This window comes from Elephas maximus, chromosome 1 (genome assembly GCF_024166365.1).
Source record: "Elephas maximus indicus isolate mEleMax1 chromosome 1, mEleMax1 primary haplotype, whole genome shotgun sequence".
Lineage (NCBI taxonomy): Eukaryota > Metazoa > Chordata > Mammalia > Proboscidea > Elephantidae > Elephas > Elephas maximus.
The window spans coordinates 222703867-222727214 of record NC_064819.1 but is presented as its reverse complement, the minus strand read 5'-3'; the positions used below and the strand labels follow the sequence as shown (position 1 = coordinate 222727214).

Below are 23348 nucleotides of genomic sequence, written 5' to 3'. Positions count from 1 at the left end.
AGAAAAATGAAGAACCCACACACCCCTATTAGGACGGCACTGAAAGAAACGGCTCCCTGCCGGCCATTGCCCCCGTAGAGAACCGCGGCCGCGGGGCGCGCGCTACTCACAGCACAGGTTACTCCACCAAGGCATGGCGGGAGCCGCGAGCCGGCGGGGGCAGCCCTATGGAGGCCGGGGAGGCCCAAGCTGCTTCTCCCGGCTGCCCCATCGCTAGATGGAGGCCGGCTGACGAGACCGGGAGCACGTTGATGAGGGTAACCCCGAGGGGCTGCCGCTTGCGTCACAGAGGCATCGCCTCACCAGCGCCCCAGCGCCCAGACGGGCTTTTGGCTTCAAGCCCCCTAGGTATCAAGCCAATGGGGGTTTCTCTAGAAGCCCAGGCCTACTAGACACCTATAACCAATCCTGGCTACTGCTGTTGAGTTCACTTCCTGTTCTTCTCTACACACTAACTACATTCCATTAAATTAAGGGATACCAAAACCAAATACCCATTGCCGTCAAGTCGATTCCAACTCATAGCGACCCTATAGGACAGAGAAGAACTGCCCCATAGAGTTTCCAAAGAGCACCTGGTGGATTCGAACTGGTTAGCAGCTGTAGCTCTTAACCACTATGTCACCAGGGTTTCCATTAAGGGGTACACACACCAGCGTTGCATGGCAATTGTCAAAGACATGGCAGGAACCCGCCTATGAGTTTTTGTTCTGCTTAAGAGCTTCCTGAGTCTTAGAACAAAGACTAGCGGTATTGGGCGTGTTCACGTTACAAAGCTACCATTTACAGTCAGAGTCATACCGCTTGAAGGTAGAGCTAGTTGGTCCCTCCAACTGGCTTACAGAGGATTCGATGGACTTCAAAATGGTTTTATAACTTGGCTAGGGCTACCCAGTAGGCCGGAAACATTTCTTGAAGGCCATAGGCTGCCTGGGGAGTGCTTAGTGTTAATGCACTCAATAGGAACAAAACCGAAATGTGTCTTTTTGAAAGAAAAGTCAATTCCATACCCGTCCAAAGTTAAAAATTCTAATTTTCCAAAAATCATGGTAACTTTTTTTTACAATTCTTAAGTGGCACTTACGACAAGAACAAGTATTTCAACATGTTGACTCCCACACTTGAAGGGAAAAATCGCTGTATGTCTGATGTTGGCAGCAATTTAAATTCTATTTCAGTGTAAAAAGCAGTTTTTCATGGTCATAGCTATGCTGTTAAAAAAGAATACATACATTCTACCCACCTGCTCTCAGACTGTGATTCAAAAGATCACCTGACCGTCCCATCATTACACAACTATCCTGATAAAGACTGGAGGTGAGAATCAGTAAGTGCTAAATGGGGGCCCAGGGGAGGAGGGCAGGGTATCTGCACGGTTTTAAAGTGACTGCTTATTAGTTACCCACTGCCGTGGAGTCGATTCCGACTCATAGCGACCCTCTAGGACAGAGTATAACTGCCCCTATAGAGTTTCCAAGGAGTGCCTGGTGGATTTCAACTGCCAACCCTTTGGTTAGCAGCTGTAGCACATAACCACAGCACCACCAGCGTTTCCTTATTAGTTGTAACGGAGATGAAAAATTAATTACACAGTGGAGCAATCAGGCAACACCTTGACATCAACCTATGAGGGACACATGGACATGGTGTGTGATCCTCTGAGACAGATACACACACCTTTGCAATATTCCAGCCGAAAATGAATAACCTAAATTTAACAAGAAACATCAGATGAACACAAGCAATGTGGTCCCAATGGGGAGAGCGGAGCTCTCAATGTCTAAAAGATGAAGACTATAGAAAATATCCCAGATTCCAGGGACGATGAAGTGATATGAAAAAGCCTAGGTGGCACAGCGGTTAAAGTGCTCGGCCACTAACCAGAAGGTTAGTAGTTTGAATCTACCAGCGACTCTGCAGAAGAAAAATGTGTCCGTTGGATTCCTTAAAAGATTACAGCCTTGGAAATCATATGGGGCAGTTCTATTCTGTACTTTAGGGTTGCTATGAGTTGGAATTGACTCAAAGGCAATGGGTTTTGGGTTTCTAAAGAGACATAAAAACATGGAGTACCTGACACCAGATTGAATCCTATAACGCAGGGGGAAAATGCTAGAAAGGACATTGTTAGGGTAACCGGCAAAATTGGAATGTGGATGGTAGATTACATAAACGTATTATAACACTGTAACTTTATGACATCATTACTACACTGTGGTTAGGAAAGAGAAGATCCATGTTCTCAGGAAATACACGCAAAGTATTTAGGGGTAAAGGACTGTGATGTATATAATTTACCCTCCAGTGGTTCAGAAAAGTTTATATCTTATGCTTATATAAGATATCCCCACAAGTCTGTCAGTCTGTCATACTGTGGTAGCTTGCATGTTGCTGTGATGCTGGAAGCTCTGCCACTGGTATTTCAAATACGAGCAGGGTCACCCATGGTAGACAGGTTTCAGCTGAGCTTCCAGACTAAGAAAGACTAGCAAGAAGGACCTGGCAGTCTACTTCTGAAAAAATTAGCCAGTGAAAAGCTTATGAATAGCAGCGGAACAAATTATGGATAACATTATGAAGAATGAGAATTCTTAATTAACACTTAATTATGCTCATGCAGAACCTGTACATAGACCAGGGGACAGAACAAGGGGATACTGTGTGGTTTAAAATCAGGAAAGGTGTGTGTCAGGGTTGTATTTTTTTACAATACTTATTCAATCTGTATGCTGAGCAAATAATCAGAGAAGCTGGACTATATGAAGAAGAATGCAGCATCAGAGAAGCTGGACTATATGAAGAAGAATGCAGCATCAGGATTGGAAGAAGGCGATAACGCAGATGACACAACCTTGCTTGCTGAAAACGAAGAGGGCTTGAAGCACTTAACTGTCGAAGATCAAAGACTACAGCCTTCAGTATGGATCACACCTTAACATAAAGAACACAGAAATCCTCACGGCTGTACCAATAAGCAACATCATGATAAACAGAGAAAAGATTGAAGACATCAAGGATTTCCTTTTACTTGGATTCACAATCAACACCCATGGAAGCAGCTGTTGAGAAATCCAGTGATGCACTGCATTGGACAAATCTGCTACCAAAGACTTCTTTAAAGTGTTAAAAAGCAAAGATGTCACTTTAAGGACTAAGGTGCTCCTGACCTAAGCCATGGTGTTTTCAATCACCTCATATGTGACTGGACAATGAATAAGAAAGACTGAAGAAGAATTGATGTCTTTGAATTATGGTGTTGGCAAAGACTACTGAATATACCATGGACTGCCGGAAGAAAGAACAGATCTGTCTTGGAAGAAGTACAGCCAGTGTGGTCCTTAGAAGCAAGGATGGCAAGACTTTGTTTCACATACTTTGGAAATGTTATTGGGAGGGATCAGTCCCGGGAGAAGGACATAGGGCTTGGTAAAGTAGAGGGTCTGCAAAAAAGAGGAAGACCCTCAACGAGATGGGTTGACACAGTGGCTGCAACAATGGGCTTAAACATAGCAACAATTGTGAGGATGGTGCAGGACTAGGGAGTGTTTTGTTCTGCTGTACATAGGGTTGCTGAGTCGGAACTGACTCGACGACACCTAACAACAGCCTCCTTAACTGTGAGAAAATAAATTTCTGATTGTTAAAGCCATCCACTTGTGGTATTTCTGTTATAGCAGCATGTCATAGATAATGAATTATGTCCCCCCAAAAATGTGTGTATCAACTTGGTTAAGCCATGATTCCCAGTATTGTGTGGTTATCCTCCATTTTGTGATTGTAATTTTAAATTGAGAAGATTAGGGTGGGATTGCACTTACTCAGGTCACTTCCCTGATCCAAGGTAAAGGAAGTTTCCCTGGGGTGTGGCCTGCACCACCTCTTATCTCTCAAGAGATGAAAGGGAAGCAAGCAGAGAGTTGAGGACCTCATACCACCAAGAAAGCAGCACCAGGAGCAGAGCATGTCCTTTGGACTTGGGGTCCCTGCACCTGAGAAGCTCCTCAACCATGGGAAGATTGAGGAAAAGGACCTTCTTTCAGAGCTGACAGACAGAGATAGCGTTCCACTGGAGCTGATGCCTTGAATTTGGACTTTTAGCCTACTTTACTGTGAGAAAATAAATTTCTCTTTATTAAAGCCATCCACTTGTGGTATTTCTGTTATGGCAATACTAGATGACTAAGACACAGCACTAGATAACTAAGACAGAATTTGGTACCAGGAGTGGGGTGCTGCTCTAACAAATACAGTGTGGAAGTGGTTTTGGAACTGGATTATGGGTACAGGCTGGAAGAGTCTTAAGGTGTCTTATAGTAAAAGCCTAGATTATCTTGAAGAGACTGTTGATAGAATTATGGATGTCAAAGGAAATTCTGGTGACAGCTCAGAAGGAAGTGAGGAGAGCTATAGAGAAAGTCTCTATCATCTTAGAGAATACATATGGCACCAGCAACACAATGTTGCTGGAAATATAGGTGTTAAATATGTTTCTAGTGAGGCTTTAAAAGAAAATGATTGGCCAATGGAGGTACGGAGATGCTTTTTATGCAGTGGCAAAGAATTTGTCTATCTTATGTTTAAATGGTTGGTGGAAGGTAGAACTTGAAAGTGATGAACTTGAATATCTGACTTAAAAGATTTCTAAGCAAGATCTTAAAGGGTCATGTGGTTTCTCCTTGCTGCTTATAGGAAAATGCAAGGGGAAAGAGATGGACTTAGAATATGAACTGTGCAAAATGAAAACCAAAAGATTTGGGAAATTCTGTTGTGAACTAAGAACATATGTCCTAGAATGTTCACCAAGGACATGGCTATACAATCTTTTGTTAAAGAGATTAAGCCTGTGACTGATGGATCTAACCAACTACCACTGCAGAAAACCCAAAAGCTTAGACTGAAGGGGAGAGAGAAAGAAGGAAAGAAAGCTGCCTGCTTCTTGGAATTCTACAGGCAGGAAACAGGACAAAGGAGCTACATCTCTTGTCCTCCAGGAAAAGAAAAGCACCATCCCTGGAGCAGCTCAGAGATCAGCAAAACTGTTGGAAGGAGCATGGAAGCAGGGCCTTCTTGGTTTCAAAGGGTGGGGCCATGGTCTTCTGGATCTCAAGGGGTGGGGCCACCGCCTCCTAGGTTTCAAAGAGTTGGATTTTCACCAGTTGGTTCCGGAATGTGGGGCTGCCCTTTAAGTGTGCAAAGCAGATGGGGCCACTGCCCAAAACAGAGGGGGCAGGGCTGCCATGCCCAACGGACAGAAGAACGAGGCCTGCCAGGGCCTGGGGGTGGGGTTGACACTCAGATGGACTAGGAGAATGAGGTTGCCCAAAGCCAAGGAAACAAGAGTTGCCCTCCCAGTGGGCCTGGAAGGCAAAGCTGAAGCCCAGGGCCACATGACCTCCACTCAGAATCCAGAGGGCATGGCCAACACAGAGTCTGGAGGGTGGAACTCTTGCTCAGGTAGTCTCAGAGGATTATTTTCAGGCCTGCACAGCTAATATAAATAGTTCTGCTGGGTTTTGGACTTGCTTGATGCCCATTATCTCTTCTTTCCCTCCAATTTCTCTGATTTGTAATGGAAATGTCTACCTTGTGCCTGGTCCACCACTGTACTTCAGAGACAGATAACTTGTTATCTAGATTTCATAGGTTCACAGATGAAGAGGAATTCTGCCCCAGTATGGAATACCCCTGAAGTCTCACACATATTTGCTTTAGATGCTTCAGAAGATGAGATATTGGACTTGGAGTTGATTTAAAACTTTTGGGATAATGTGATGGTGTGAATATGTTTTCTGTGTGTCAAGGACATGAACTTTTGTGGGTCAAAGGGTGATATGTAATGGATTGAATTATGTCTCCCCAAAATATATTGAAAATCCTAACCTCTATGCCTGTGATTATAATCCCATTTGGGAATGGGTTATCCTTGTTATGTTAATGAGACAGGGTTAGTGCAGGGTATGTCTTGAGCCAATCTCTTTTGAGATATAAAAGACATTAAAACAAGCAAGCATGGAAGCAAAGATGGGGGAAGAGAGATGCCAAGCTATATGGAGATCTCCAAGTAACCAGGAAACAGAAGCTAAAGACACAAGGACCTTCCCCCAGACCTGACAGAGAGAGAAAATGTTCCCCTAGAACGGTGCTCTGAATTTGGACTTCTAGCCTCCTAAACTGTGAGAAACTAAATTTCTGCTTGTTAAAGCCATCCACTCGTGGTATTTCTGTTATAGCAGCACTAGATAACAAAGATACTATACCTAATTTTAGAGAACGTTAGATCTTTGCCTCACATCACATACCATATATAAATTTTATTTATGTTTCAAACAATAGAAGAAGTATTCCCTCCTCAAAAAAAGAGGTAGAATTCAGGTCGAGGAGAAGACTGAAGAACAGAAGGTCTGGGGACAGACCTGTGTTTAAATTTTAGCCATGCCACTTACTAGCTCTGGGCCCTTTAGCAAGTTACCTAACATCCTCACCTGCGACACAGGTACCAGCAGTACTTCCCTCGAAGGCTAGTTATAAGGACTGAGATGTTCTTTTAAAAGAGACATAAAAGGATTTTTTATCTATAATAATAATATAACAAACTCTAATGGTCTTTTTACTCAGAACAGAGCTACTTTATTAATTTCTTTTACCAATTCCAAAAGTAATCTACATAAATGGTAGAAGTTCTAAAGTAGATAAAACAGGAGAACATCCGTAATGACAATGTCCAAAGAAAATCACTATTAATTTTTGTGTTTTATTCTGGATACTTTCTTCAATAGTCTTCTAAACTATGATGCAGTGCTGCGTAATTTAGTTTTCCATCCCCCTGTTGTTAGACACTCATCCGTCAGTTTGTTGTACTGTGGCTTGTGTGTTGCTGTGACAAAGAATATGGAAGATCAAAGAAGAACTGATACATTTGAATTATGGAGTTGGTGAAGAATATTGAATATACCAGGGACTTCAGAAGAACAAACAAATCTGTTTCGGAAGAGGTACACCCAGAATGCTCCTTAGAAGCGAGGATGGCAGGACTTCCTCTCATGTACTTTGAACATGTTACCAGGAGGGACCAGTCTCTGGAGAAGGACATCATGCTTGGTAAAGTAGAGAGTTAGTGAAAAAAAGGAAGACCCTCAATGGGATGGACTGACACAGTGGCTGGAACAAAGGGCTTATACATAGCAAGGATTGTGAGGATGGCCCACGACTGCATTTTTATGTAAATAACACAATCCCTCTACATTTATTTGCCAATTGTGCCCTCCTCCCTCAAGGGGTATTGTCATAAGCTGCTAAACCAATTTTTTCTTACATGTTGCTGTAAAAAAATGAGCATTGCACACCTAGGAAAATACCTCATGGAGGGAGGGCGTGGTTGACAAACAAATGTAAAAGGTGTGCATTATTGGTGTAAAATTACAGTATTTTGTTCTGTTGTACATAGGGTCTTGGAATGAACCTGATGGCACCTGACAACAACACCGTTAGACAATTTATGTTGCTTCCAGTTTCTCATTATCACACTATGTCATAAACATTTACATGTAAAAAATCACTGTCCTCATCCCTGAACAGTAAGTTTTCCAACAGGAGAGGGCAGTATTGAACAGCTTTCAGCTCTGCCGAACGTAAGGCTACTTTTCCTAGAGTCTCCAGGCCTTCAGAACTAGAAGTGGTAGGAATCCTCCAGTACTGAAGTGTAGATGCGCTTTTAAATTGTCAAGTTGAATGTCACACTGCAGCCTATTTTTACCTTTCTGACTTCCAGCTTACACATTTCAAGGGAAAAAATGGAGGACATCTTGAGTTCACTCCCATATCTTCTCTGTTTTTCTTTATTGGCCCATGTAAAGACTGAGATCCTTTAGCTCAGTTTGGACCAAGTGAAGATCAAATGTGGCTGCAGCCCTGCTTTCTGGGATGAGCTCCCATTCCTCACTTTTCCTGCTTCCCGACTGTACACAGTACACCACAGTCACACCGCATTTCCCACGATCTGGGTGAAGGCGAAGATTATCATTTTGCTCATCCCTGTTGTAGGCTGTGGTTAGCAGAACCATTTTAAAAGGTGTTTTTACATGCTCCCAGCATGCTTCCACCACAGCCCGTCAGCCTGTCCTATTGTGGTAGCTTGCGTGTTGCTATGATGCTGGAAGCTATTTACTGGTATTTCAAATACCAGCAGAGTCACCCATGGTGGACAGATTTCAGTGAGACTTCCAGACTAACAAACTACAAAGAAAGGCCTGGCAATCTGCTTCTGAAAATGAGCACATGAAAATCCTATAAATCACAACAGAACATTTTCCAATATAGCAGTGAAAGATGAGCCCCCCAGGTTGAAAGACACTCCAAATACATGGTGGACCCAAGCATACCAACGGTCGTGAAGGTGGTGCAAGACTGGGCAGCATTTTGTTCTGTAGTACCTGGGGTTACCGTGAGTCAGAGCCAACTCAATGGCAACTAACAGTATGCTTACTTCTGGTGTAAGATTAGAGAACGCTGGTTTCAAATGAGGAGTCTTGGGGGTGCAGTGGTTTAAAGCTTTCCACTGCTAACTGAAAGGTCAGAGGTTCAAATCCACCAGCATCTCCACAGGAGAAAGATGTGGCAGGCAGCTTCCGTAAAGATTTACAGCCTTGGAAGCCCTATGGGGCAGTTCTACTCTGTCCTGTAAGGTCACTATGAGTTGGAGTTAACTCAACAGCAGCGGGTTTGGTTTTATTTTGGTTAGTTTCAAATGAGAAAGATCATAGCTTGGTGAGCAAATGGGGAGACTAATATGCATAAAAAAACAGCCTGAAAGAAGGCGTGTGTGAGGTGGCAGGGAGGAGAGACTCAAACCTGCAGGACTGGGTGTTGGGAGCTGAGGGTGCGTAAGCAGAGAGAGGCCTATGATAATACTGGAGAGGACTTTGGAAGGGTCCAGTGTTCAAGTATTCAGTATTAGCACAGTGGATTGCATGTGCTGTGTGGGACATATTTTGTGTTGATATGCTTTTCTGTTCCAACCATTAGCGAAAGCAACATCATACATGTCTTGCTTTTTAAAAGAGCATTATCACAGAGACCAAATTACCACCGTTTTTCTGGGTGGAGGCACTAATCCTATGCTTGTCTGAGACAGCGTTAACCAAAACCAGTAACCGGTTGCCACGGAATCGTTTCCAACCCATGGCGACCCCATGTGTGTCAGAGTAGAGCTGTGCTTCATAGGGTTTTCAACGGTTGTGACCTTTCAGCAGTAGGTCAGCAGGACTTTCTTCCGAGGTGCCTCTGGGTAAACTCGACCTTCCAAGCTTTCAGTTAGGAGCCAGAATGTTAACTGTTTGCACAGGACTCTAAAATTACATTCAACAAACATTTAATTAATAAATTTACTTTTAAATGCCTTCAAAACCTCCTCTGCTGTAATTTTTGACACATCAGAATTATTACCTGCCTTCGATTTGTCATATTAGATAGGAAGAGTGCCATGGATTGAATTGGGTCCCCCAAAAAATATGTGTATCAACTTGGTTAAGCCATGATTCCCAGTATTGTGTGGCTGTACTTCATTTTGTGATTGTAATTTTATGTTGAGAGGATTAGAGGGGGATTGTAACACCACCCTTACTCAGGTCACCTCCCTGATCCAAGGTAAAGGAAGTTTCCCTGGGGTGTGGCCTGCACCACCTTTTATCTCTCAAGAGATAAAAGGAAAGGGAAGCAAGCAGGGAGTTGGGGACCTCATACCACCAAGAAAGCAGCAGAGAGCATCCTTTGGGCCCGGGGTCCCTGCGCCTGAGAAGCTTCTCGACCAGGGGAAGATTGAGGACAAAGACCTTCCTCCAGAGCCGACAGAGAGAGAAAGCCTTCCCCTGGAGCCGACGCCCTGAATTTGGACTTGTAACTTCCTAGACTGTGAGAAAATAAATTTCTGTTTGTTAAAGCCATCCACTTGTGGTATTTCTGTTATGGTAGCACTAGATGACTAAACAAAGAAAAATGAATTAAAAAAAAAAAAAGCATAATCATCTCAGTATCAATGGTTTGGAAATGCACTTTCTTGCATCCATAAAGTCCTTCCACATACACTGTGGGTTTTAGAGTGGGCCATTCGGGTACAAAGCATTATCACCAACGTGCTGCTGTGGATTGATTATCAGCCATCCTGAAGACCAGTGTTTTAATCTGGCCAGGCTCTCAAATGTGCACTTAGTCCCAACATGCTGCTCACTGATGCACTGCTGATGGCCCACGATCCCATTAAGGATTAACGATGGCCAGAATGTTTTGGAAAGGGAGTGGTCAGTGTGGCAACCGCAAAGGCCTTTAGGTGGCAGAACCGGCGGCTGGTCACAGCTGCATCTACTGCCTGTCGGTCACTGGTTCTCTCCCTGCCCTCCCCCAAAACAACAAAAAAAGCCAAACCGGTGGCTGTAGAATAGATTGGAACTCATGGTGACGGCATGTATGTCACAGCTGATCTGTGCTCCATAGGGTTTGCCATGGGTGTGACCTTTTGGAAGTAGATCCTCAGGCCTTTCTTCCAAGGTGCGTGCCTCTGGGTGGATTCGAACAGTCAACGTTTTGTTAGTAGCCAAGGAGCACTTAACATTTATGCCCCCCAGGGACTCATTCTTCCCACCCCATAAGTACTTAAAAGTGTGAATAAAAGACTGCAATTTCTTCTACAAACCCATCTGCACTCCCATACGTATTTTGTGTTGACATGTTTTCCCACATGGACCAGTTGTGGAAGCAACATCATACATGACTTGCTTCTTAAAAGCACATTAGTACAGAGACCAAATTACCACCCTTTTTGGGTGCAGACACAAATCCCATGTTTGTGTGAGAGGGTGTTGGTATGCTGAAAATATTAATTGGAAATGATGGAGAGAAGAGTTTTCACTCACTCAATTTCCTGACTGTAGCCCAGGAAAAGGGTGTAATTAAGTGTGTAAACATAGTACAGACACGCTGTAAGGATGTAGGCTAGACATGGGGAAGTTACTGGTACAGCAACATTGAGGAAGAAAAAAGTAACTCCAAGTTGCCTTATCTTCACAGTGAAGATTTTTGGTTTCATCTGTCTTCAGATTTTCTAAGACAGATGAAAGGTATCCTTCATAAAAATGGTAGAAAGTGGAATGGAGAAAAAAAAAAAGACACCTGGCAGTACGTATTTGATGGAGAGAACGCCTCACTACTTTTTCATTTCTAAAAGCACAGCCTACTTTCAATTATCATATTACAGAAAAAAAATTGTGACATCTTTTATAATAATAATTTTCCACGCATTTTTAAAAGATATTATGAAAGCTTTGTCATTACAAGCACGATCATGGTTAAAAAACACTATGGAATATTAATGAAGTCAAATAAATGCAAAAGTATATGAAAAGTTGCATCCTTACTGATGTAGCAGGCAACCAAACTTGAAATCATTTCATGTATAGAAATCCCACTTTGGCAGAGAATTGTAAAAGCTTGTCACTTTTAGGAGTTACCCCCTACAAACCTATGTTTATCTCCAGGTAAATGTTCTAGTAATCTCAATGTATGAAGTCAATCACTAATGATCTATAATGTATATGTGGCAAATATACATTTTCCTTGTGAAAATATCCATAATCCTTCTCACCCTGAAAGCTTTAAAGGGCCCATGATCCCAAAAAGGTCAAGGTTACTGTCATGGACAGCTCTCTCTGGGCAGAACTGCCGCCCCCAAGCTCCACATCATGCAGTAACCACTCGTGTGTCCAAAAGCTGAAGGCTCGACTTTCTTTCTCTAGCTCCTCCAAAGGCTTGGAGATTAAGGGATCAAAACACATTTGGTAAAGTAGAAGGTCAGCAAAAACGAGGGAAACCCTCAGTGAGGTGGACTGACACAACGGCCTCGACAATGGGCTCAAACATATGAAAGATCATGAAGATGGTGCCAGCCCCGGCAACATTTTGTTCCGTTGTACGTAAGGTCACCATGAGTCGGAGCCGACTCCACGGTGACTCAACAGTAAGAGATAAAAAACGTCAACTCTTTTCTTTCTACTTTAGACGTCTAAAAGGGATAAAACTCTTAAGGAATAAGCGGTATTGTGTATTACAAAATTTTAATATTTTTATCCAGCCTTAGCGATGGTATTTGGGTGACACGGCGACCATCGTTTTTGTCAGAGGAAAGCAGTATGCCTGCAAAATCTGCAACACTAATTTTTAAGTTTAGTCTGATCAGTGCTCTCGCTCTATTCCCCAGGCACATCAGAACTCTGGGCAGTCTAAGTGCGGTGACATCTGGACCTGGTTAACTTTCCCCCTGAGATCTGTAGCACTGGCCTGGAATTTTTCCAGGAATTCTCTGCGTTCTAAATCTACCCTTCTATTTTACACACGCAAATCCTCTTGTTTAAAACTCATTAACCATAAAACCTCCAAGTGGTGACATTTAACTGGGATTAAAACTCAAGAGAAGTTGTAAGCAACAAGGAGTTATCTGTGCTCCTAGTCTTGATAAACCTAAAACCAAACCTACTGTTATTGAGTCGATTCTGACTCATAGCGACCCTACAGGACATAGGGTTTCTAAGACTGTGAATCTTAAGAGAAGCAGACTGCCACATCCTTCTCCCACAGCGTGGCTGGCAGGTTTGAACTGCCGACCTTTCGGTTAGCAGCTGAGTGCGTTAACCATTGTGCCACAGGGTTCCTTAGGTCTTTTTTATTATTTATTTGTGCTCTACGTGAAAGTTTATAGCTTGAGTTAATTCCTCATTCAAAAATTTATACACATATTGTTGTGTGACATGAGTTGCAATCCCCACAATGTGACAGCATGCTTCCCTTTCCACCCAGGGTTCCCTGTGTCCATTCGTCCAGTTCCTGTCCCTTCCTGCCTTCTCATCTTGCTTTGGACAGGAGTTATCCATTTGGTCTCGTATATTTGATTGAGCTAAGAAGCACATTCTTCATGTGTGTTATTTTTTGTTTTACAGTCCCATGTAATCTTTGTCTGAAAAGCGGGCTTTGGGAATGGTTTCAGTTCGGGTTAGCAGAGTGCCCGAGGGCCACAGTTTCGGGGATTCCTCTAGTCTCTGTCAGTGTCAGACCCGTAAGTCTGGTTTCTTTTTGTGAACTTGAAATCCGTTCTACACTTTTCTCCTGCTCTGTTTGGGACTCTGACTCCTGAGGTCTTGATAGTAGTGTTTAATGACCCTTGCACATCTAGGAGGCATGTACCAGTGTGGGCATTACAAAGAGTGGATTTGAACTGCTGACCTTTTGGTTAGCAGCCCAGCTCTTAACCACTGTGGCACCAGGGCTCCAGTTTCCTAGTACTGCTGTAACAGAAATGCCCCAAGTATAAGGCTTTCAAGAACAGAAATTTATGTTCTCACGGTTCTGGAGGCTCGAAGTCCAAATCAGGGTCTCTTGTCAGTAGCCTTGGATGGTCCTCTGTTATTCTCACAAGGCATCTATCTGTCTGCCGTGTGTGTGTGTGTGTGTGTGTGTGTGTGTGTGTGTGTGTGTGATTGTATCTGTGTCTAATGGCTCTTGTTTACCACTTAGTGATCAGATTTAGAACCCACTCTAGTCTGGTGGAAACCCTGGTGGCGTAGTAGTTAAGTGCTACGGCTGCTAACCAAGAGGCCGGTAATTCGAATCCGCAAGGGGCTCCTTGGAAACTATCAGGCAGTTCTACTCTGTCCTATAGGGTTGCAATGAGTCAGAGATGGCAGTGGGTTCTAGTCTGGTAAAAAATCTAATTAACATAACAAAGAAAAAGCCTATGTCCAAACTGGGTTTAAGGTGTAAGGATTAAGATTCTAACACGTATTTTTTAGGGGGAGGGGGAAGCACCATTTAATCCATAACATCTTTTACACGAGAAAGAGGTCTTCCAGAAGGTTCTACACAGTGATGTCTCTTACTAGCTGTGAAACCTTGGTTGAGTTGCCAAACCATGAGAAACTTACTTTTCATAAAACTTTTTGCAGAATTATCCTGAGGAATAAATGAAATAGCAGTAGGTATTAAATGTCATTATCCGTCTTTAAAAAGGAATGTGTCAAGACAGGGTCTTCTCGACCTCGATTTTATTATAAAACTAGCTTTTCCAGCGGTTGTGAGGGTATCCATTTTGTGTCTCACAAGTCTCTTGATAACTAATCCGGGCTCCACGGCAGATTAGAAGCAGCCATGTGAGGGATATTTTTTTTTATTTTGTAAAATTATTTGCATAGGGAAGTGAGTTTTAAATAATCCAAACTTGCGCGAATGTTGGAAGGCTCTTTCTTTCCTCATTTATGTGAAAGATAAAGAATAATATTGCCCTAATTTTTCATGATATTCTACAGTCTGCAAGAGGGCACAATGATCTGATTTGCAACCGATTGTGGGCACGGCAGCATTTCCATCTGTTGTGTGTGGGATCACCACGAGTCTGGGATCAACCCGACGGCAGCTAACAACAACTACAGTCTGCAAAGCATTGAACTTATCAGCTAAACTAGATAATGTGTGAGTTAGGTAAGATAGGAAAGATATTTTTCTAACTTAGTAAGCATTTCCCCCCATGGCATAACATTGATATGTGAGTGAGAAGAAAACTCTTTCATGGTGTCTAACGTGACGTGAGAGTAGGACCTCAAGAATGGCAATAGAATAATCAACCATTTCGTAATTCAAGCTCTGATGCATTCGTCTCAGTGGTCTGTGTGCTGGGGGTGTGGTGAGAAGAATGGATAAAGGGAGAATGACCACTTTTCCCTACTTTTAGAAATGAAACTCGCTCTTAAGTAGTTCCTACAAAAATGTCAACAGTCTCATTCTCTTCCTATTACTTGTGAAATTTAAACACACTGCTCTGATAACATAGTACCAATGACCAATAGAATAACTTTCTTTCATGTTATTTAAATGAGTAATCCCAAAGTTGCAAGAGAGCTCTGATATTTAATTAGAGCCTCAATACTACTTTTAAAGACCTCGTTGCTTTTCAAGGTTCTGGCCAACTATTGTTTTGGAGCCCTGGCTGCACAGTGGTGAAGAGCTTGGCTGCTAACCAAAAGGTCGGCAGTTCAAATCCACCAACTGCTTCTTAGAAACCCTATGAGGCATTTCTAACTCTGTCCTATATGGTCGCTATGAGTCCAAATTGACTTGATGGCACTGGGTTTGGTTTTTTTTTTTTTTGCCAACTATTTAAAGGCTATTGATTTGTAAATCATCCTTACCAGGACAACTTGCAAAGGAGGGAAAAAACAAAAAACAGCTGAAAATCCCTTTTATTTTTTTTACTTCTTCTATGAAATGTTTATACACTGTGCAGTTTGGGGGATTAAGATTTTCCATGTACTTTCTTATTACCAGAAAAAAGTGCAAAATTTTGCCACATCTTTCATACTCACACTGTAATATAAATAAAAACCAGAAAGCAATAACCCCAGTGCCGTTGAGTCGATTCCGACTCATAGCGACCCTATAGGACAGAGTAGAACTGGCCCATAGAGTTTTCAAGGAGCGCCTGGTGGATTCAAACTGCCGTCCCTTTGGTTAGTAGCCGTCCCTTTGGTTAGTAGCCGTAGCAGTTAACCACTACGCCACCAGGGAGATAGATAGAAAGATAGATAGAAAGCAATAGATCTCATTATTTAAGGTTGCCTTAAAAATAAGACAATCCTTCCAACTGTTTCCATTCATTTATCCTTCCTTTGGGATTATCTGAACCACGTTTATTAAACTTTAATTACCAGTAAAAAGGAAAGGACCCCCCCGCCTCGTTTCCCACAAGACACTCAGCACGTGATAAACTCATCAAATCCTGAGCATAATCGGCCCACACACAGAAGGTACCAGAGGAAAGATATGCCCAGATCCCCACCCCCAGCTGTGACACCCCAGAGACCACACTCTAGACAATCCAATGTCACAGCTGGGCATGTGTATATTTATTTCATTCATAGTAAAATTCATGATCTGGAAAAGATGGGAGGATTCTGTGTTTTTAATTGTTTAATTTTGTATATTCTATTTAGTATATTTGTATATTCTATTTAGTAATATTTAATTTAGTATTCTATTTAGTAATAGTTTCTAGGTATCAAATTATTGTGCTTAGGTAAATGGTAAAAAGGCTAGTAAAGTAAAATTGGGGGGAGGTGTTTGAGGGACATCTCAAAGTAAACAAGCTTATCTATGGGAAGTGAAAGATATTTTTAGTTTTGCTAAAATTTCACATTCATTTAAAATTGTGTAGAAAGACAAGGTTCTGCAGAAGCCACTATGTTGAGAAAAAATTTTAAGTCCTGGAAATTCCATACTGCGCTTTTAAGAAGACATGTAGATTTGGTGGCCAACGATATCAAGTATTTAAATAAGAGCTCTTCTTATAAATCTAAATCAGCAAATGCAGTTTAATTTTCTTGATGAGAGGAAGAGGGACAGAGAAAGGGAAAATAGCTGGGTTCCTAAGCTACAGTCCCACTTACATAAAATTATCAAACACCAAGATAGAGGGACTGTAAGTGCGTTAAAAAAATATTTGACATAGGTAAATTATTTGTTAAAGTTAGGCGGTAAATATTATAATGCTCCCAGTCAGATTCCTAGAAAGCAAGCTTAAGAAACATACGCTTTCACTATTCATTGCCTAAATAATACTGCTTTCCAGCCGCCCTTAATTTTATAGCAACTATGTTAAAACCACCACTTGAACCAGAGCTAAAGTCTTAGTCTCCGAGATCACCAAGCACGCCTTTGTTGAAAATTCCTAACAACCAAGCCCAAATGCCAAAAACGTGCAATTTCTCAAAAATAAGAACTTGTTTTATGACTCTAGCAAGCAAGGAGGCTTTCACAAGCGACTCGCAAATTCGCCTCGATCTACAAGGGAACTAACTATTCTGTCCCCTATGAGGTTCCTGGCCACATCCCCCTCCTTCCAGGGGAAAAGCTTAACCCAGTACACTTAAAGGCTTCCTTAGCCACCTTCGGGAAGATCCTACACAGGCAAAAACAAAACGCTGGATGTGTTTGCTTCTTGCTAAGCCAGATAAGAGAATGCTCTTCTGATAGGAAAAACAAAACAAAACAAAAAAATCTAGCACACGGAGCGAGATAAACGCCCGTCTGTCCAGTCACTGACCTCCCCACTCAAACTAAGATGAGACCGAAGCAAGCGTTTTCCTCCGACCGAGCCTGCCACGGCTCGGAGGGCAAAACAGAGCTGGCCGTCCGCCTCACCTGTGATGGTAATGGTCCCCAGCATGTTTTAACAGCCCAAGTCCAGGTGACAACAAGTACGCTCGTTCCTTTCTGTCCTCAGGCAGGACACCGAAGCAGCTGCCTCCTTACTGCCAACCCTGGGTCGTCCCGCTGTGATCAGAACCAAGCGCCAGGCCACCCTCGGATGAGGGGGAAGGAGAGGCGCCTTCGGAGCTGCAGCGACAGCGACCGAGGACGCGACTCACCAGCTAATTATAGGAGGACCCCCCCCAGCGCGGCCACCCCGCCCACGCTCCGGCCCCTCCCCCGTCGCTCGGAGGGCGAAGCACCTCTTCCCGGACTTGGCACAACAGTCCAGTGAGTCATGTGCTTCATTTCCAAGGAGAGGAGCCCTCCCTGCAGCGGGCCTGTCAGCAGTCCGCTCGGCTCCACACAGAGATCCAGGAAGGGGTTTTCAGTCGCTGGATGAACAGGGCCCGCAGTCAGCAGTGTTTTGTCTACTAAACTTTTGCTTCTTCCCTTGCCCCAGTGAACCCACCCAGCTTTTACTGTCATTTGAAGGAAAGGACTGTACAGATGCTAAATTCTACTTCAGCTTTTTTTTTTTAACTGCGCTGTGTCCTTTTAAGTTTGCTTAAAGGCTCGTAAAGTGCAGAACACGGTCCTCTTTTTAGAATCCAGTGTATTTTATATTTTTCACCACCTGTTTCTTTGACAAGCACACACACAGACATTGCACTGATCTGGGGATTGGCAATTATTAGTAGCCTTGCGTCCCCAACTCCTTTGAGAAGGGCTGTTATTTAAATACTTTATGATTGTTGCTCACCAAATCTACGTATATTCTTAAAAGCACAGTATAGAATTTCTGGGATTTAAAAATTTTTTCAACATAACTGCTTCTGCAAAGCCCTGTCTTCCTAGACAAGGAAGACACTGGATCAGGGCAACTTTAAAAAAAACCAGGATACTTCAGATCTGTGTTTTTCATGGGAGAAGTTACTAAAATTTTAAATCAAACTATGCCATATTCCAATATTTAGACACTATTATACCTCTAGTAGGGAGCCCTGGTGGTGCAGTAGTTAAACACTCAGCTGCTAACCAAAAGGTCTGTGGTTCAAACCCAACAGTAGCTCTGCTGGAGAAAGATGTGGTAGTCTGCTTCCATAAAGATTACAGTCTTGTAAACCCTATGGGGCAGTTCTACTCTATCCTATAGGGTTGCTATGAGTTGGAATCAACTCGACGGCATACAATAACAACAACACACCTTTAGTATATAAGCAAAAAAAAAAAGCAAAAAACAAACCTGTTGCTGCTGAGTCGATTCCAACTCATGGCAACCCCATACACACAAGTGAAAATCAGTCAGAACCTATATTAAAATTTCAGAAAATTCCAGGGAGCCTTAAATTCTTTTTCACCAAAGTTTCAGATTTGTTCTACGTAAAGACACAAGGTAAGTGTTAAATGAGTCAGAGTGTTCTTACAATTTTAACACACTTTTGTATATAAATTTTCTATTAGGGTTAGGTCCATTTGGGCCCCCTGGCTTTGTTTCTTCCTTTCCGTCCTTTATCCATTTATCATTTCATGCCTTGCCTGTCTGACCCCATTAACAGGGTTCTTCCCCTAAGCAAACAAAAAGAAATGTTTTACTGTTGCTCTTCTCTTCAGACCATGAAGATTTAGTTCATTACTTCTTGGGGCAAGGAGGGGGATAGGGATGGACTGGAGCGTACCCAGTAAAGAGAAGGGTCAGGAGAAGAGGAGTGTCAAGAAAAAGCAAACCGTCAAGCGTGCTGCCTGGCACGGCACATAGTTTCTGCCTCTGGCCACTAGGGGGCGAAACACACCATATTCAGACCTACCGCGAGCAAAATCAAGCCTCAGACTGGCCAGCAATCCGATTTTGTTTCAAAATGCAGCTTCATCCTCTCCACAGACCTGGCTTCCATCTTATACTCCACAGAAGCCTGCAAGCACCCAGCCTGACTGAAGGTCCACATAGGAGCAGGGAGTGATGAGCCTTGTTCTGACATGGTGAGATACTGCTGATACCCAGCAGAGCCACTTAGCAGCTTCCTACCCTTTTATCTTCCCTAGAGGAGTCTTCAGTTTAGTTCACAAATTGCTGCAGTGATAATGGGAGTCTGGTGTGTGTGTCCCTCTTCAGGCCACATAGCCGGGGGCAGGGCAGCTCAGTCATTCTGTTCCTGCCACTATATTCCAGTCCCCACCCTGCAGGCTCCTCGGGGTGCAGAACCATGTACAAAGCAGACCCTGGAGGTCACATGGGTGGTCTACATTAAATGAGTGGCCTATAGCTTTCCCAAGCACATGTAACAGCACAGATATAATGCATGTGTGTCAGCACAGATACCATGTCCTCAAGCGGAGCCCAACAGGGGTGGATTACCTAATAAGCGAGGCAGGCACCGCCTTGTGCATACTCAGTAATCTGTGTGAATAGTTTCACGTGGTTTTTAGCACATCGATGATGTTCACAAAGATTAGTAACTATGCGCAATAAGGCCGTGCTTACCTTGCTTACTGCCTTATCCATCCCTGTTGGGGACTGTAAATTTGAAAAGAGGCTTTGAATCTGTAGGAAGGTGCTATAGGGTTGGGAGAGAGATAGATGCCTATCTTTTTTTTTTTTTTAAATGTTTACTGTGCTTTAAGTGAAAGTTTACAAATCAAGTCAGTCTCTCATACAAAAATTCATAAACACCTTGCTATATACTCCTAATTGCTCTCTCCCTAATGAGCACACTCCTTCTCTCGACTCTCTATTTTCGTGTCCACTTGGTCAGCTTCTGACCCCCTCTGCTCTCTCATCTCCCCTCCAGACAGGAGATGCCAACATAGTCTCATGTGTCTACTTGATCCAAGAAGCTCCAAGAGGCTCATTCTTCACCAGTATCATTTTCTATCCGATTGTCCAGTCCAATCCATGTCTGAAGAGTTGGCTTCGGGAATGGTTCCTGTCTGGGCCAACAGAAGGTCTGGGGACCATGACCTCCGGGGTCCTTCTAGTCTCAGTCAGACCATTAAGTCTGTTCTTTTTACAAGAATTTGGGGTCTGCATCCCACTGCTCTCCTGCTCCCTCAGGGGTTCTCTGCTGTGTTTCCTGTCATAACAGTCATCGGTTATAGCTGGGCACCATCCAGCTCTTCTGGTCTTGGGCCGATGCAGTCTCTGGTTTATGTGGTCCTTTCTGCCTCTTAGAAACCCTGGTGGCATAGTGGTTAAGTGCTATAGCTGCTAACCAAAGGGTCGGCAGTTCAAATCCGCCTGGTGCTCCTTGGAAGCTCTATGGGGCATTTCTACTCCATCTTATAGGGTCGCTATGAGTCGGAATCAACTCAACAGCACTGGGTTTTAGGTTCTGTCTCTTGAGCTCGTAATTACCTTGTGTCTTTAGTGTTGTTCATTCTCCTTTGCTGCAGGTGGGTTGAGACCCACTGATGCATCTTAGATGGCTGCTTGCTAGCATTTAAGACCCCAGAAGCCACTCTCCCAAGTGAGATGCAGAATGTTTCCTTAATAGATTTTATTATGCCAATTGACTTAGATGTCCCCTGAAACCATGGTCCCCAAACCCCGCCCCTGCTATGCTGGCCTTTGAAGCGTTCAGTTTATTCAGGAAACTTCTTTGCTTTTAGTTTAGTCCATTTGTGCTGACCTCGCCTGTATTGTGTGTTGTCCTTCCCTTCACCCAAAATAATTCCTATCCACTATCTAACCAGTGAAATCCCCTCTCCCTCCCTCTCATAACCATCAAAGAATATTTTCTTCTCTGTTTAAACTATTTCTCCAGTTATTATAATAGTGGTCTTATACAATATTTGTCCTTTTGCAACTGACTAATTTCACTCAGCATAATGCTTTCCAGATTCCTCCATGTTATGAAATGTTTCACGGATTCATCATTGTTCTTTATTGATGCATAATATTCCATTCTGTGAATATACCATAACTTATTTACCCATTCATTTGTTGATGGGCGCCTTGGCTGCTTCCATCCTTTTGCTACTGTAAACAGTGTTGCAGTGAACATGGGTGTGCATGTATCTGTTCATGTAAAGGCTCTTAAATCTCTAGTGTATATTCCAAGGAGTGGGACTGCTGGATCCTACGGTAATTCTATTCCTAGTTTTTTAAGGAAGCGCCAAATTGATTTCCAAAGTGGTTGTACCATTTTACATTCCCGCCAGCAGTGTAAAAGTGTTCCAGTCTCTCCACAACCTCTCCAACATTTATTATTTTGTGTTTTTTGGATTAATGCCAGCCTTCTTGGAGTGACATGGACTCTCATTGTAGTTTTGATTTGCATTTCTCTAATGGCTAATGATCGTGAGCATTTCCTCATGTATCTGTTAGCCACCTGAATGTTTTGTTTAGTGAACTGCCTGTTCATATCCTTTGCCCATTTTTTAATTGGATTATTTGTCTTTTTGTAGTTGAGTTTTTGCAGTATCATGTAGATTTTAGAGATCAGACGCTGATCAGAAATGTCATAGCTAAAAACTTTTTCCCAGTCTGTAGGTAGTCTTTTTACTCTTTTGGTGAAGTTTTTGGATGAGCATAGGTGTTTGATTTTTGGGAGTTCCCAGTTATCTAGTTTCTTTTCTGCATAGTTGGTAATGTTTTGTATATTGTTTATGCCATGTATTAGGGCTCCTAACGTTGTCCCTATTTTTTCTCCCATGATCTTTATCATTTTAGATTTTATATTTAAGTCTTTGATGCATTTTGAGTTAGTTTTTGTGCATGGTGTGAGGTATGGGTCTTGTTTCATTTTTTTGCAGATGGATATCCAGTTATACCAGTACCATTTGTTAAACAGACTGTCTTTTCTCCATTTAACTGACTTTGGGCCTTTGTCAAATATCAGCTGCTCATATGTGGCTGGATTTATGTCTGGATTCTCAGTTCTCTTCCATTGGTCTGTGTAGCTGTTGTTGTACCAGTACCAGGCTGTTTTGACTACTGTGGTGGTATAATAGGTTCTAAAATCAGGTAGAGTGAGGCCTCCCACTTTGTTCTTCTTTTTCAATAATGCTTTACTTATCCAGGACCTCTTTCCCTTCCATATGAAATTGGTGATTTGTTTCTCCATCTCATTAAAAAATGTCAGAATTTGAATCGGAATTGCCTTGTATCTACGTATCACTTTTGGTAGAATAGACATTTTTATAATTTTAAGTCTTCCTATCCATGAGCAACGTATGTTTTTCCGCTTATGTAGGTCTCTTGCAGTACTGCCTTGTAGTTTTCTTTGTATAGGTCTTTTAAGATGCCTCATCTTTGATGAGGTGAAAAAATGTGAAACTGTTCACTACAGATTAGTAAGCACAAGTAAGCCCTTGCTAACCTTGGGTAGTCCACCCCTACAGTGAAGCCCCTTCCCAGAGCTGTCCCAAGAGCCTCGGGGATCTGAGGTCTCAGCTCTGCAGATTTTTAGCACCAGCTGGTGGGGGGACAGCACATGGCTGTCATCCGGTGCCACCCCTGAAATACAGGTTTGATTTATGGGGGCATCGGTGGGTTCTTCTCACCTTGCATAGCTTCATCGTCAGCTCTTCTCCTTTCCAAAAGCCCCAACCTGACAGACAAGCACAGCTATCTCACTGAGCTGGAGAGGAAGACACTAGCTAGTTACAAATTTAAGACCCAAAATAACATTGAAAAGGGTAAGTGTATTGCTGCTCAATTTTGGCACTTAAAGTTTTTTTCTTCTTTTTATGACACTGGTAGAGACACCACATCTGATGTGATAGTCTAGAAGAGGTCGGTGAGACCACGAGGCAGAGTAATAGATCATGTTGCACGCTGTTGGCTCTCTTAGCAGATAGCTGTCCTTTGATCTCCACCTCTGAGAGGCATCAAGGACGGGTGTCTGGTACAGCTGCCCACTGAACCTCTGTGGGTCTGGACTTATAAAGAAACAACATCATCCATCAGGATAAGAGCAGGAATAAAGATCAGAAACAAGGTTAGTGCTTAATGCAGGCAATTTTCTTTTGTTATCACTTCCATTCCCTGTTTACTCTTTGGCTGTAACTTTTTTTTTAGTCTTTTTTTTTTAATTTTTATTGTGCTTTAAGTGAAAGTTTACAAATCAAGT

The 23348-nt window shown here is 42.8% G+C and overlaps 1 protein-coding gene across 2 annotated transcripts in view; it reads right to left on the bottom strand.

The window, feature by feature from the left end:
* Nucleotides 1–23348, bottom strand: part of AKAP12 (A-kinase anchoring protein 12) — a 128538-nt gene that overhangs the window by 15892 nt on the left and 89298 nt on the right. Inside the window, exon 1 of one of the 2 annotated variants that reach the window (XM_049903592.1) lies at nucleotides 17230–17459. The exons of the other annotated variant lie outside the window; for it this stretch is intronic. Coding sequence (XP_049759549.1) covers nucleotides 17230–17254 — 25 coding nt within the window. The 5' untranslated portion in view covers nucleotides 17255–17459. Of the gene's footprint in view, nucleotides 1–17229; nucleotides 17460–23348 lie in introns of those variants that run through there. 2 annotated transcript variants of the gene reach the window in all.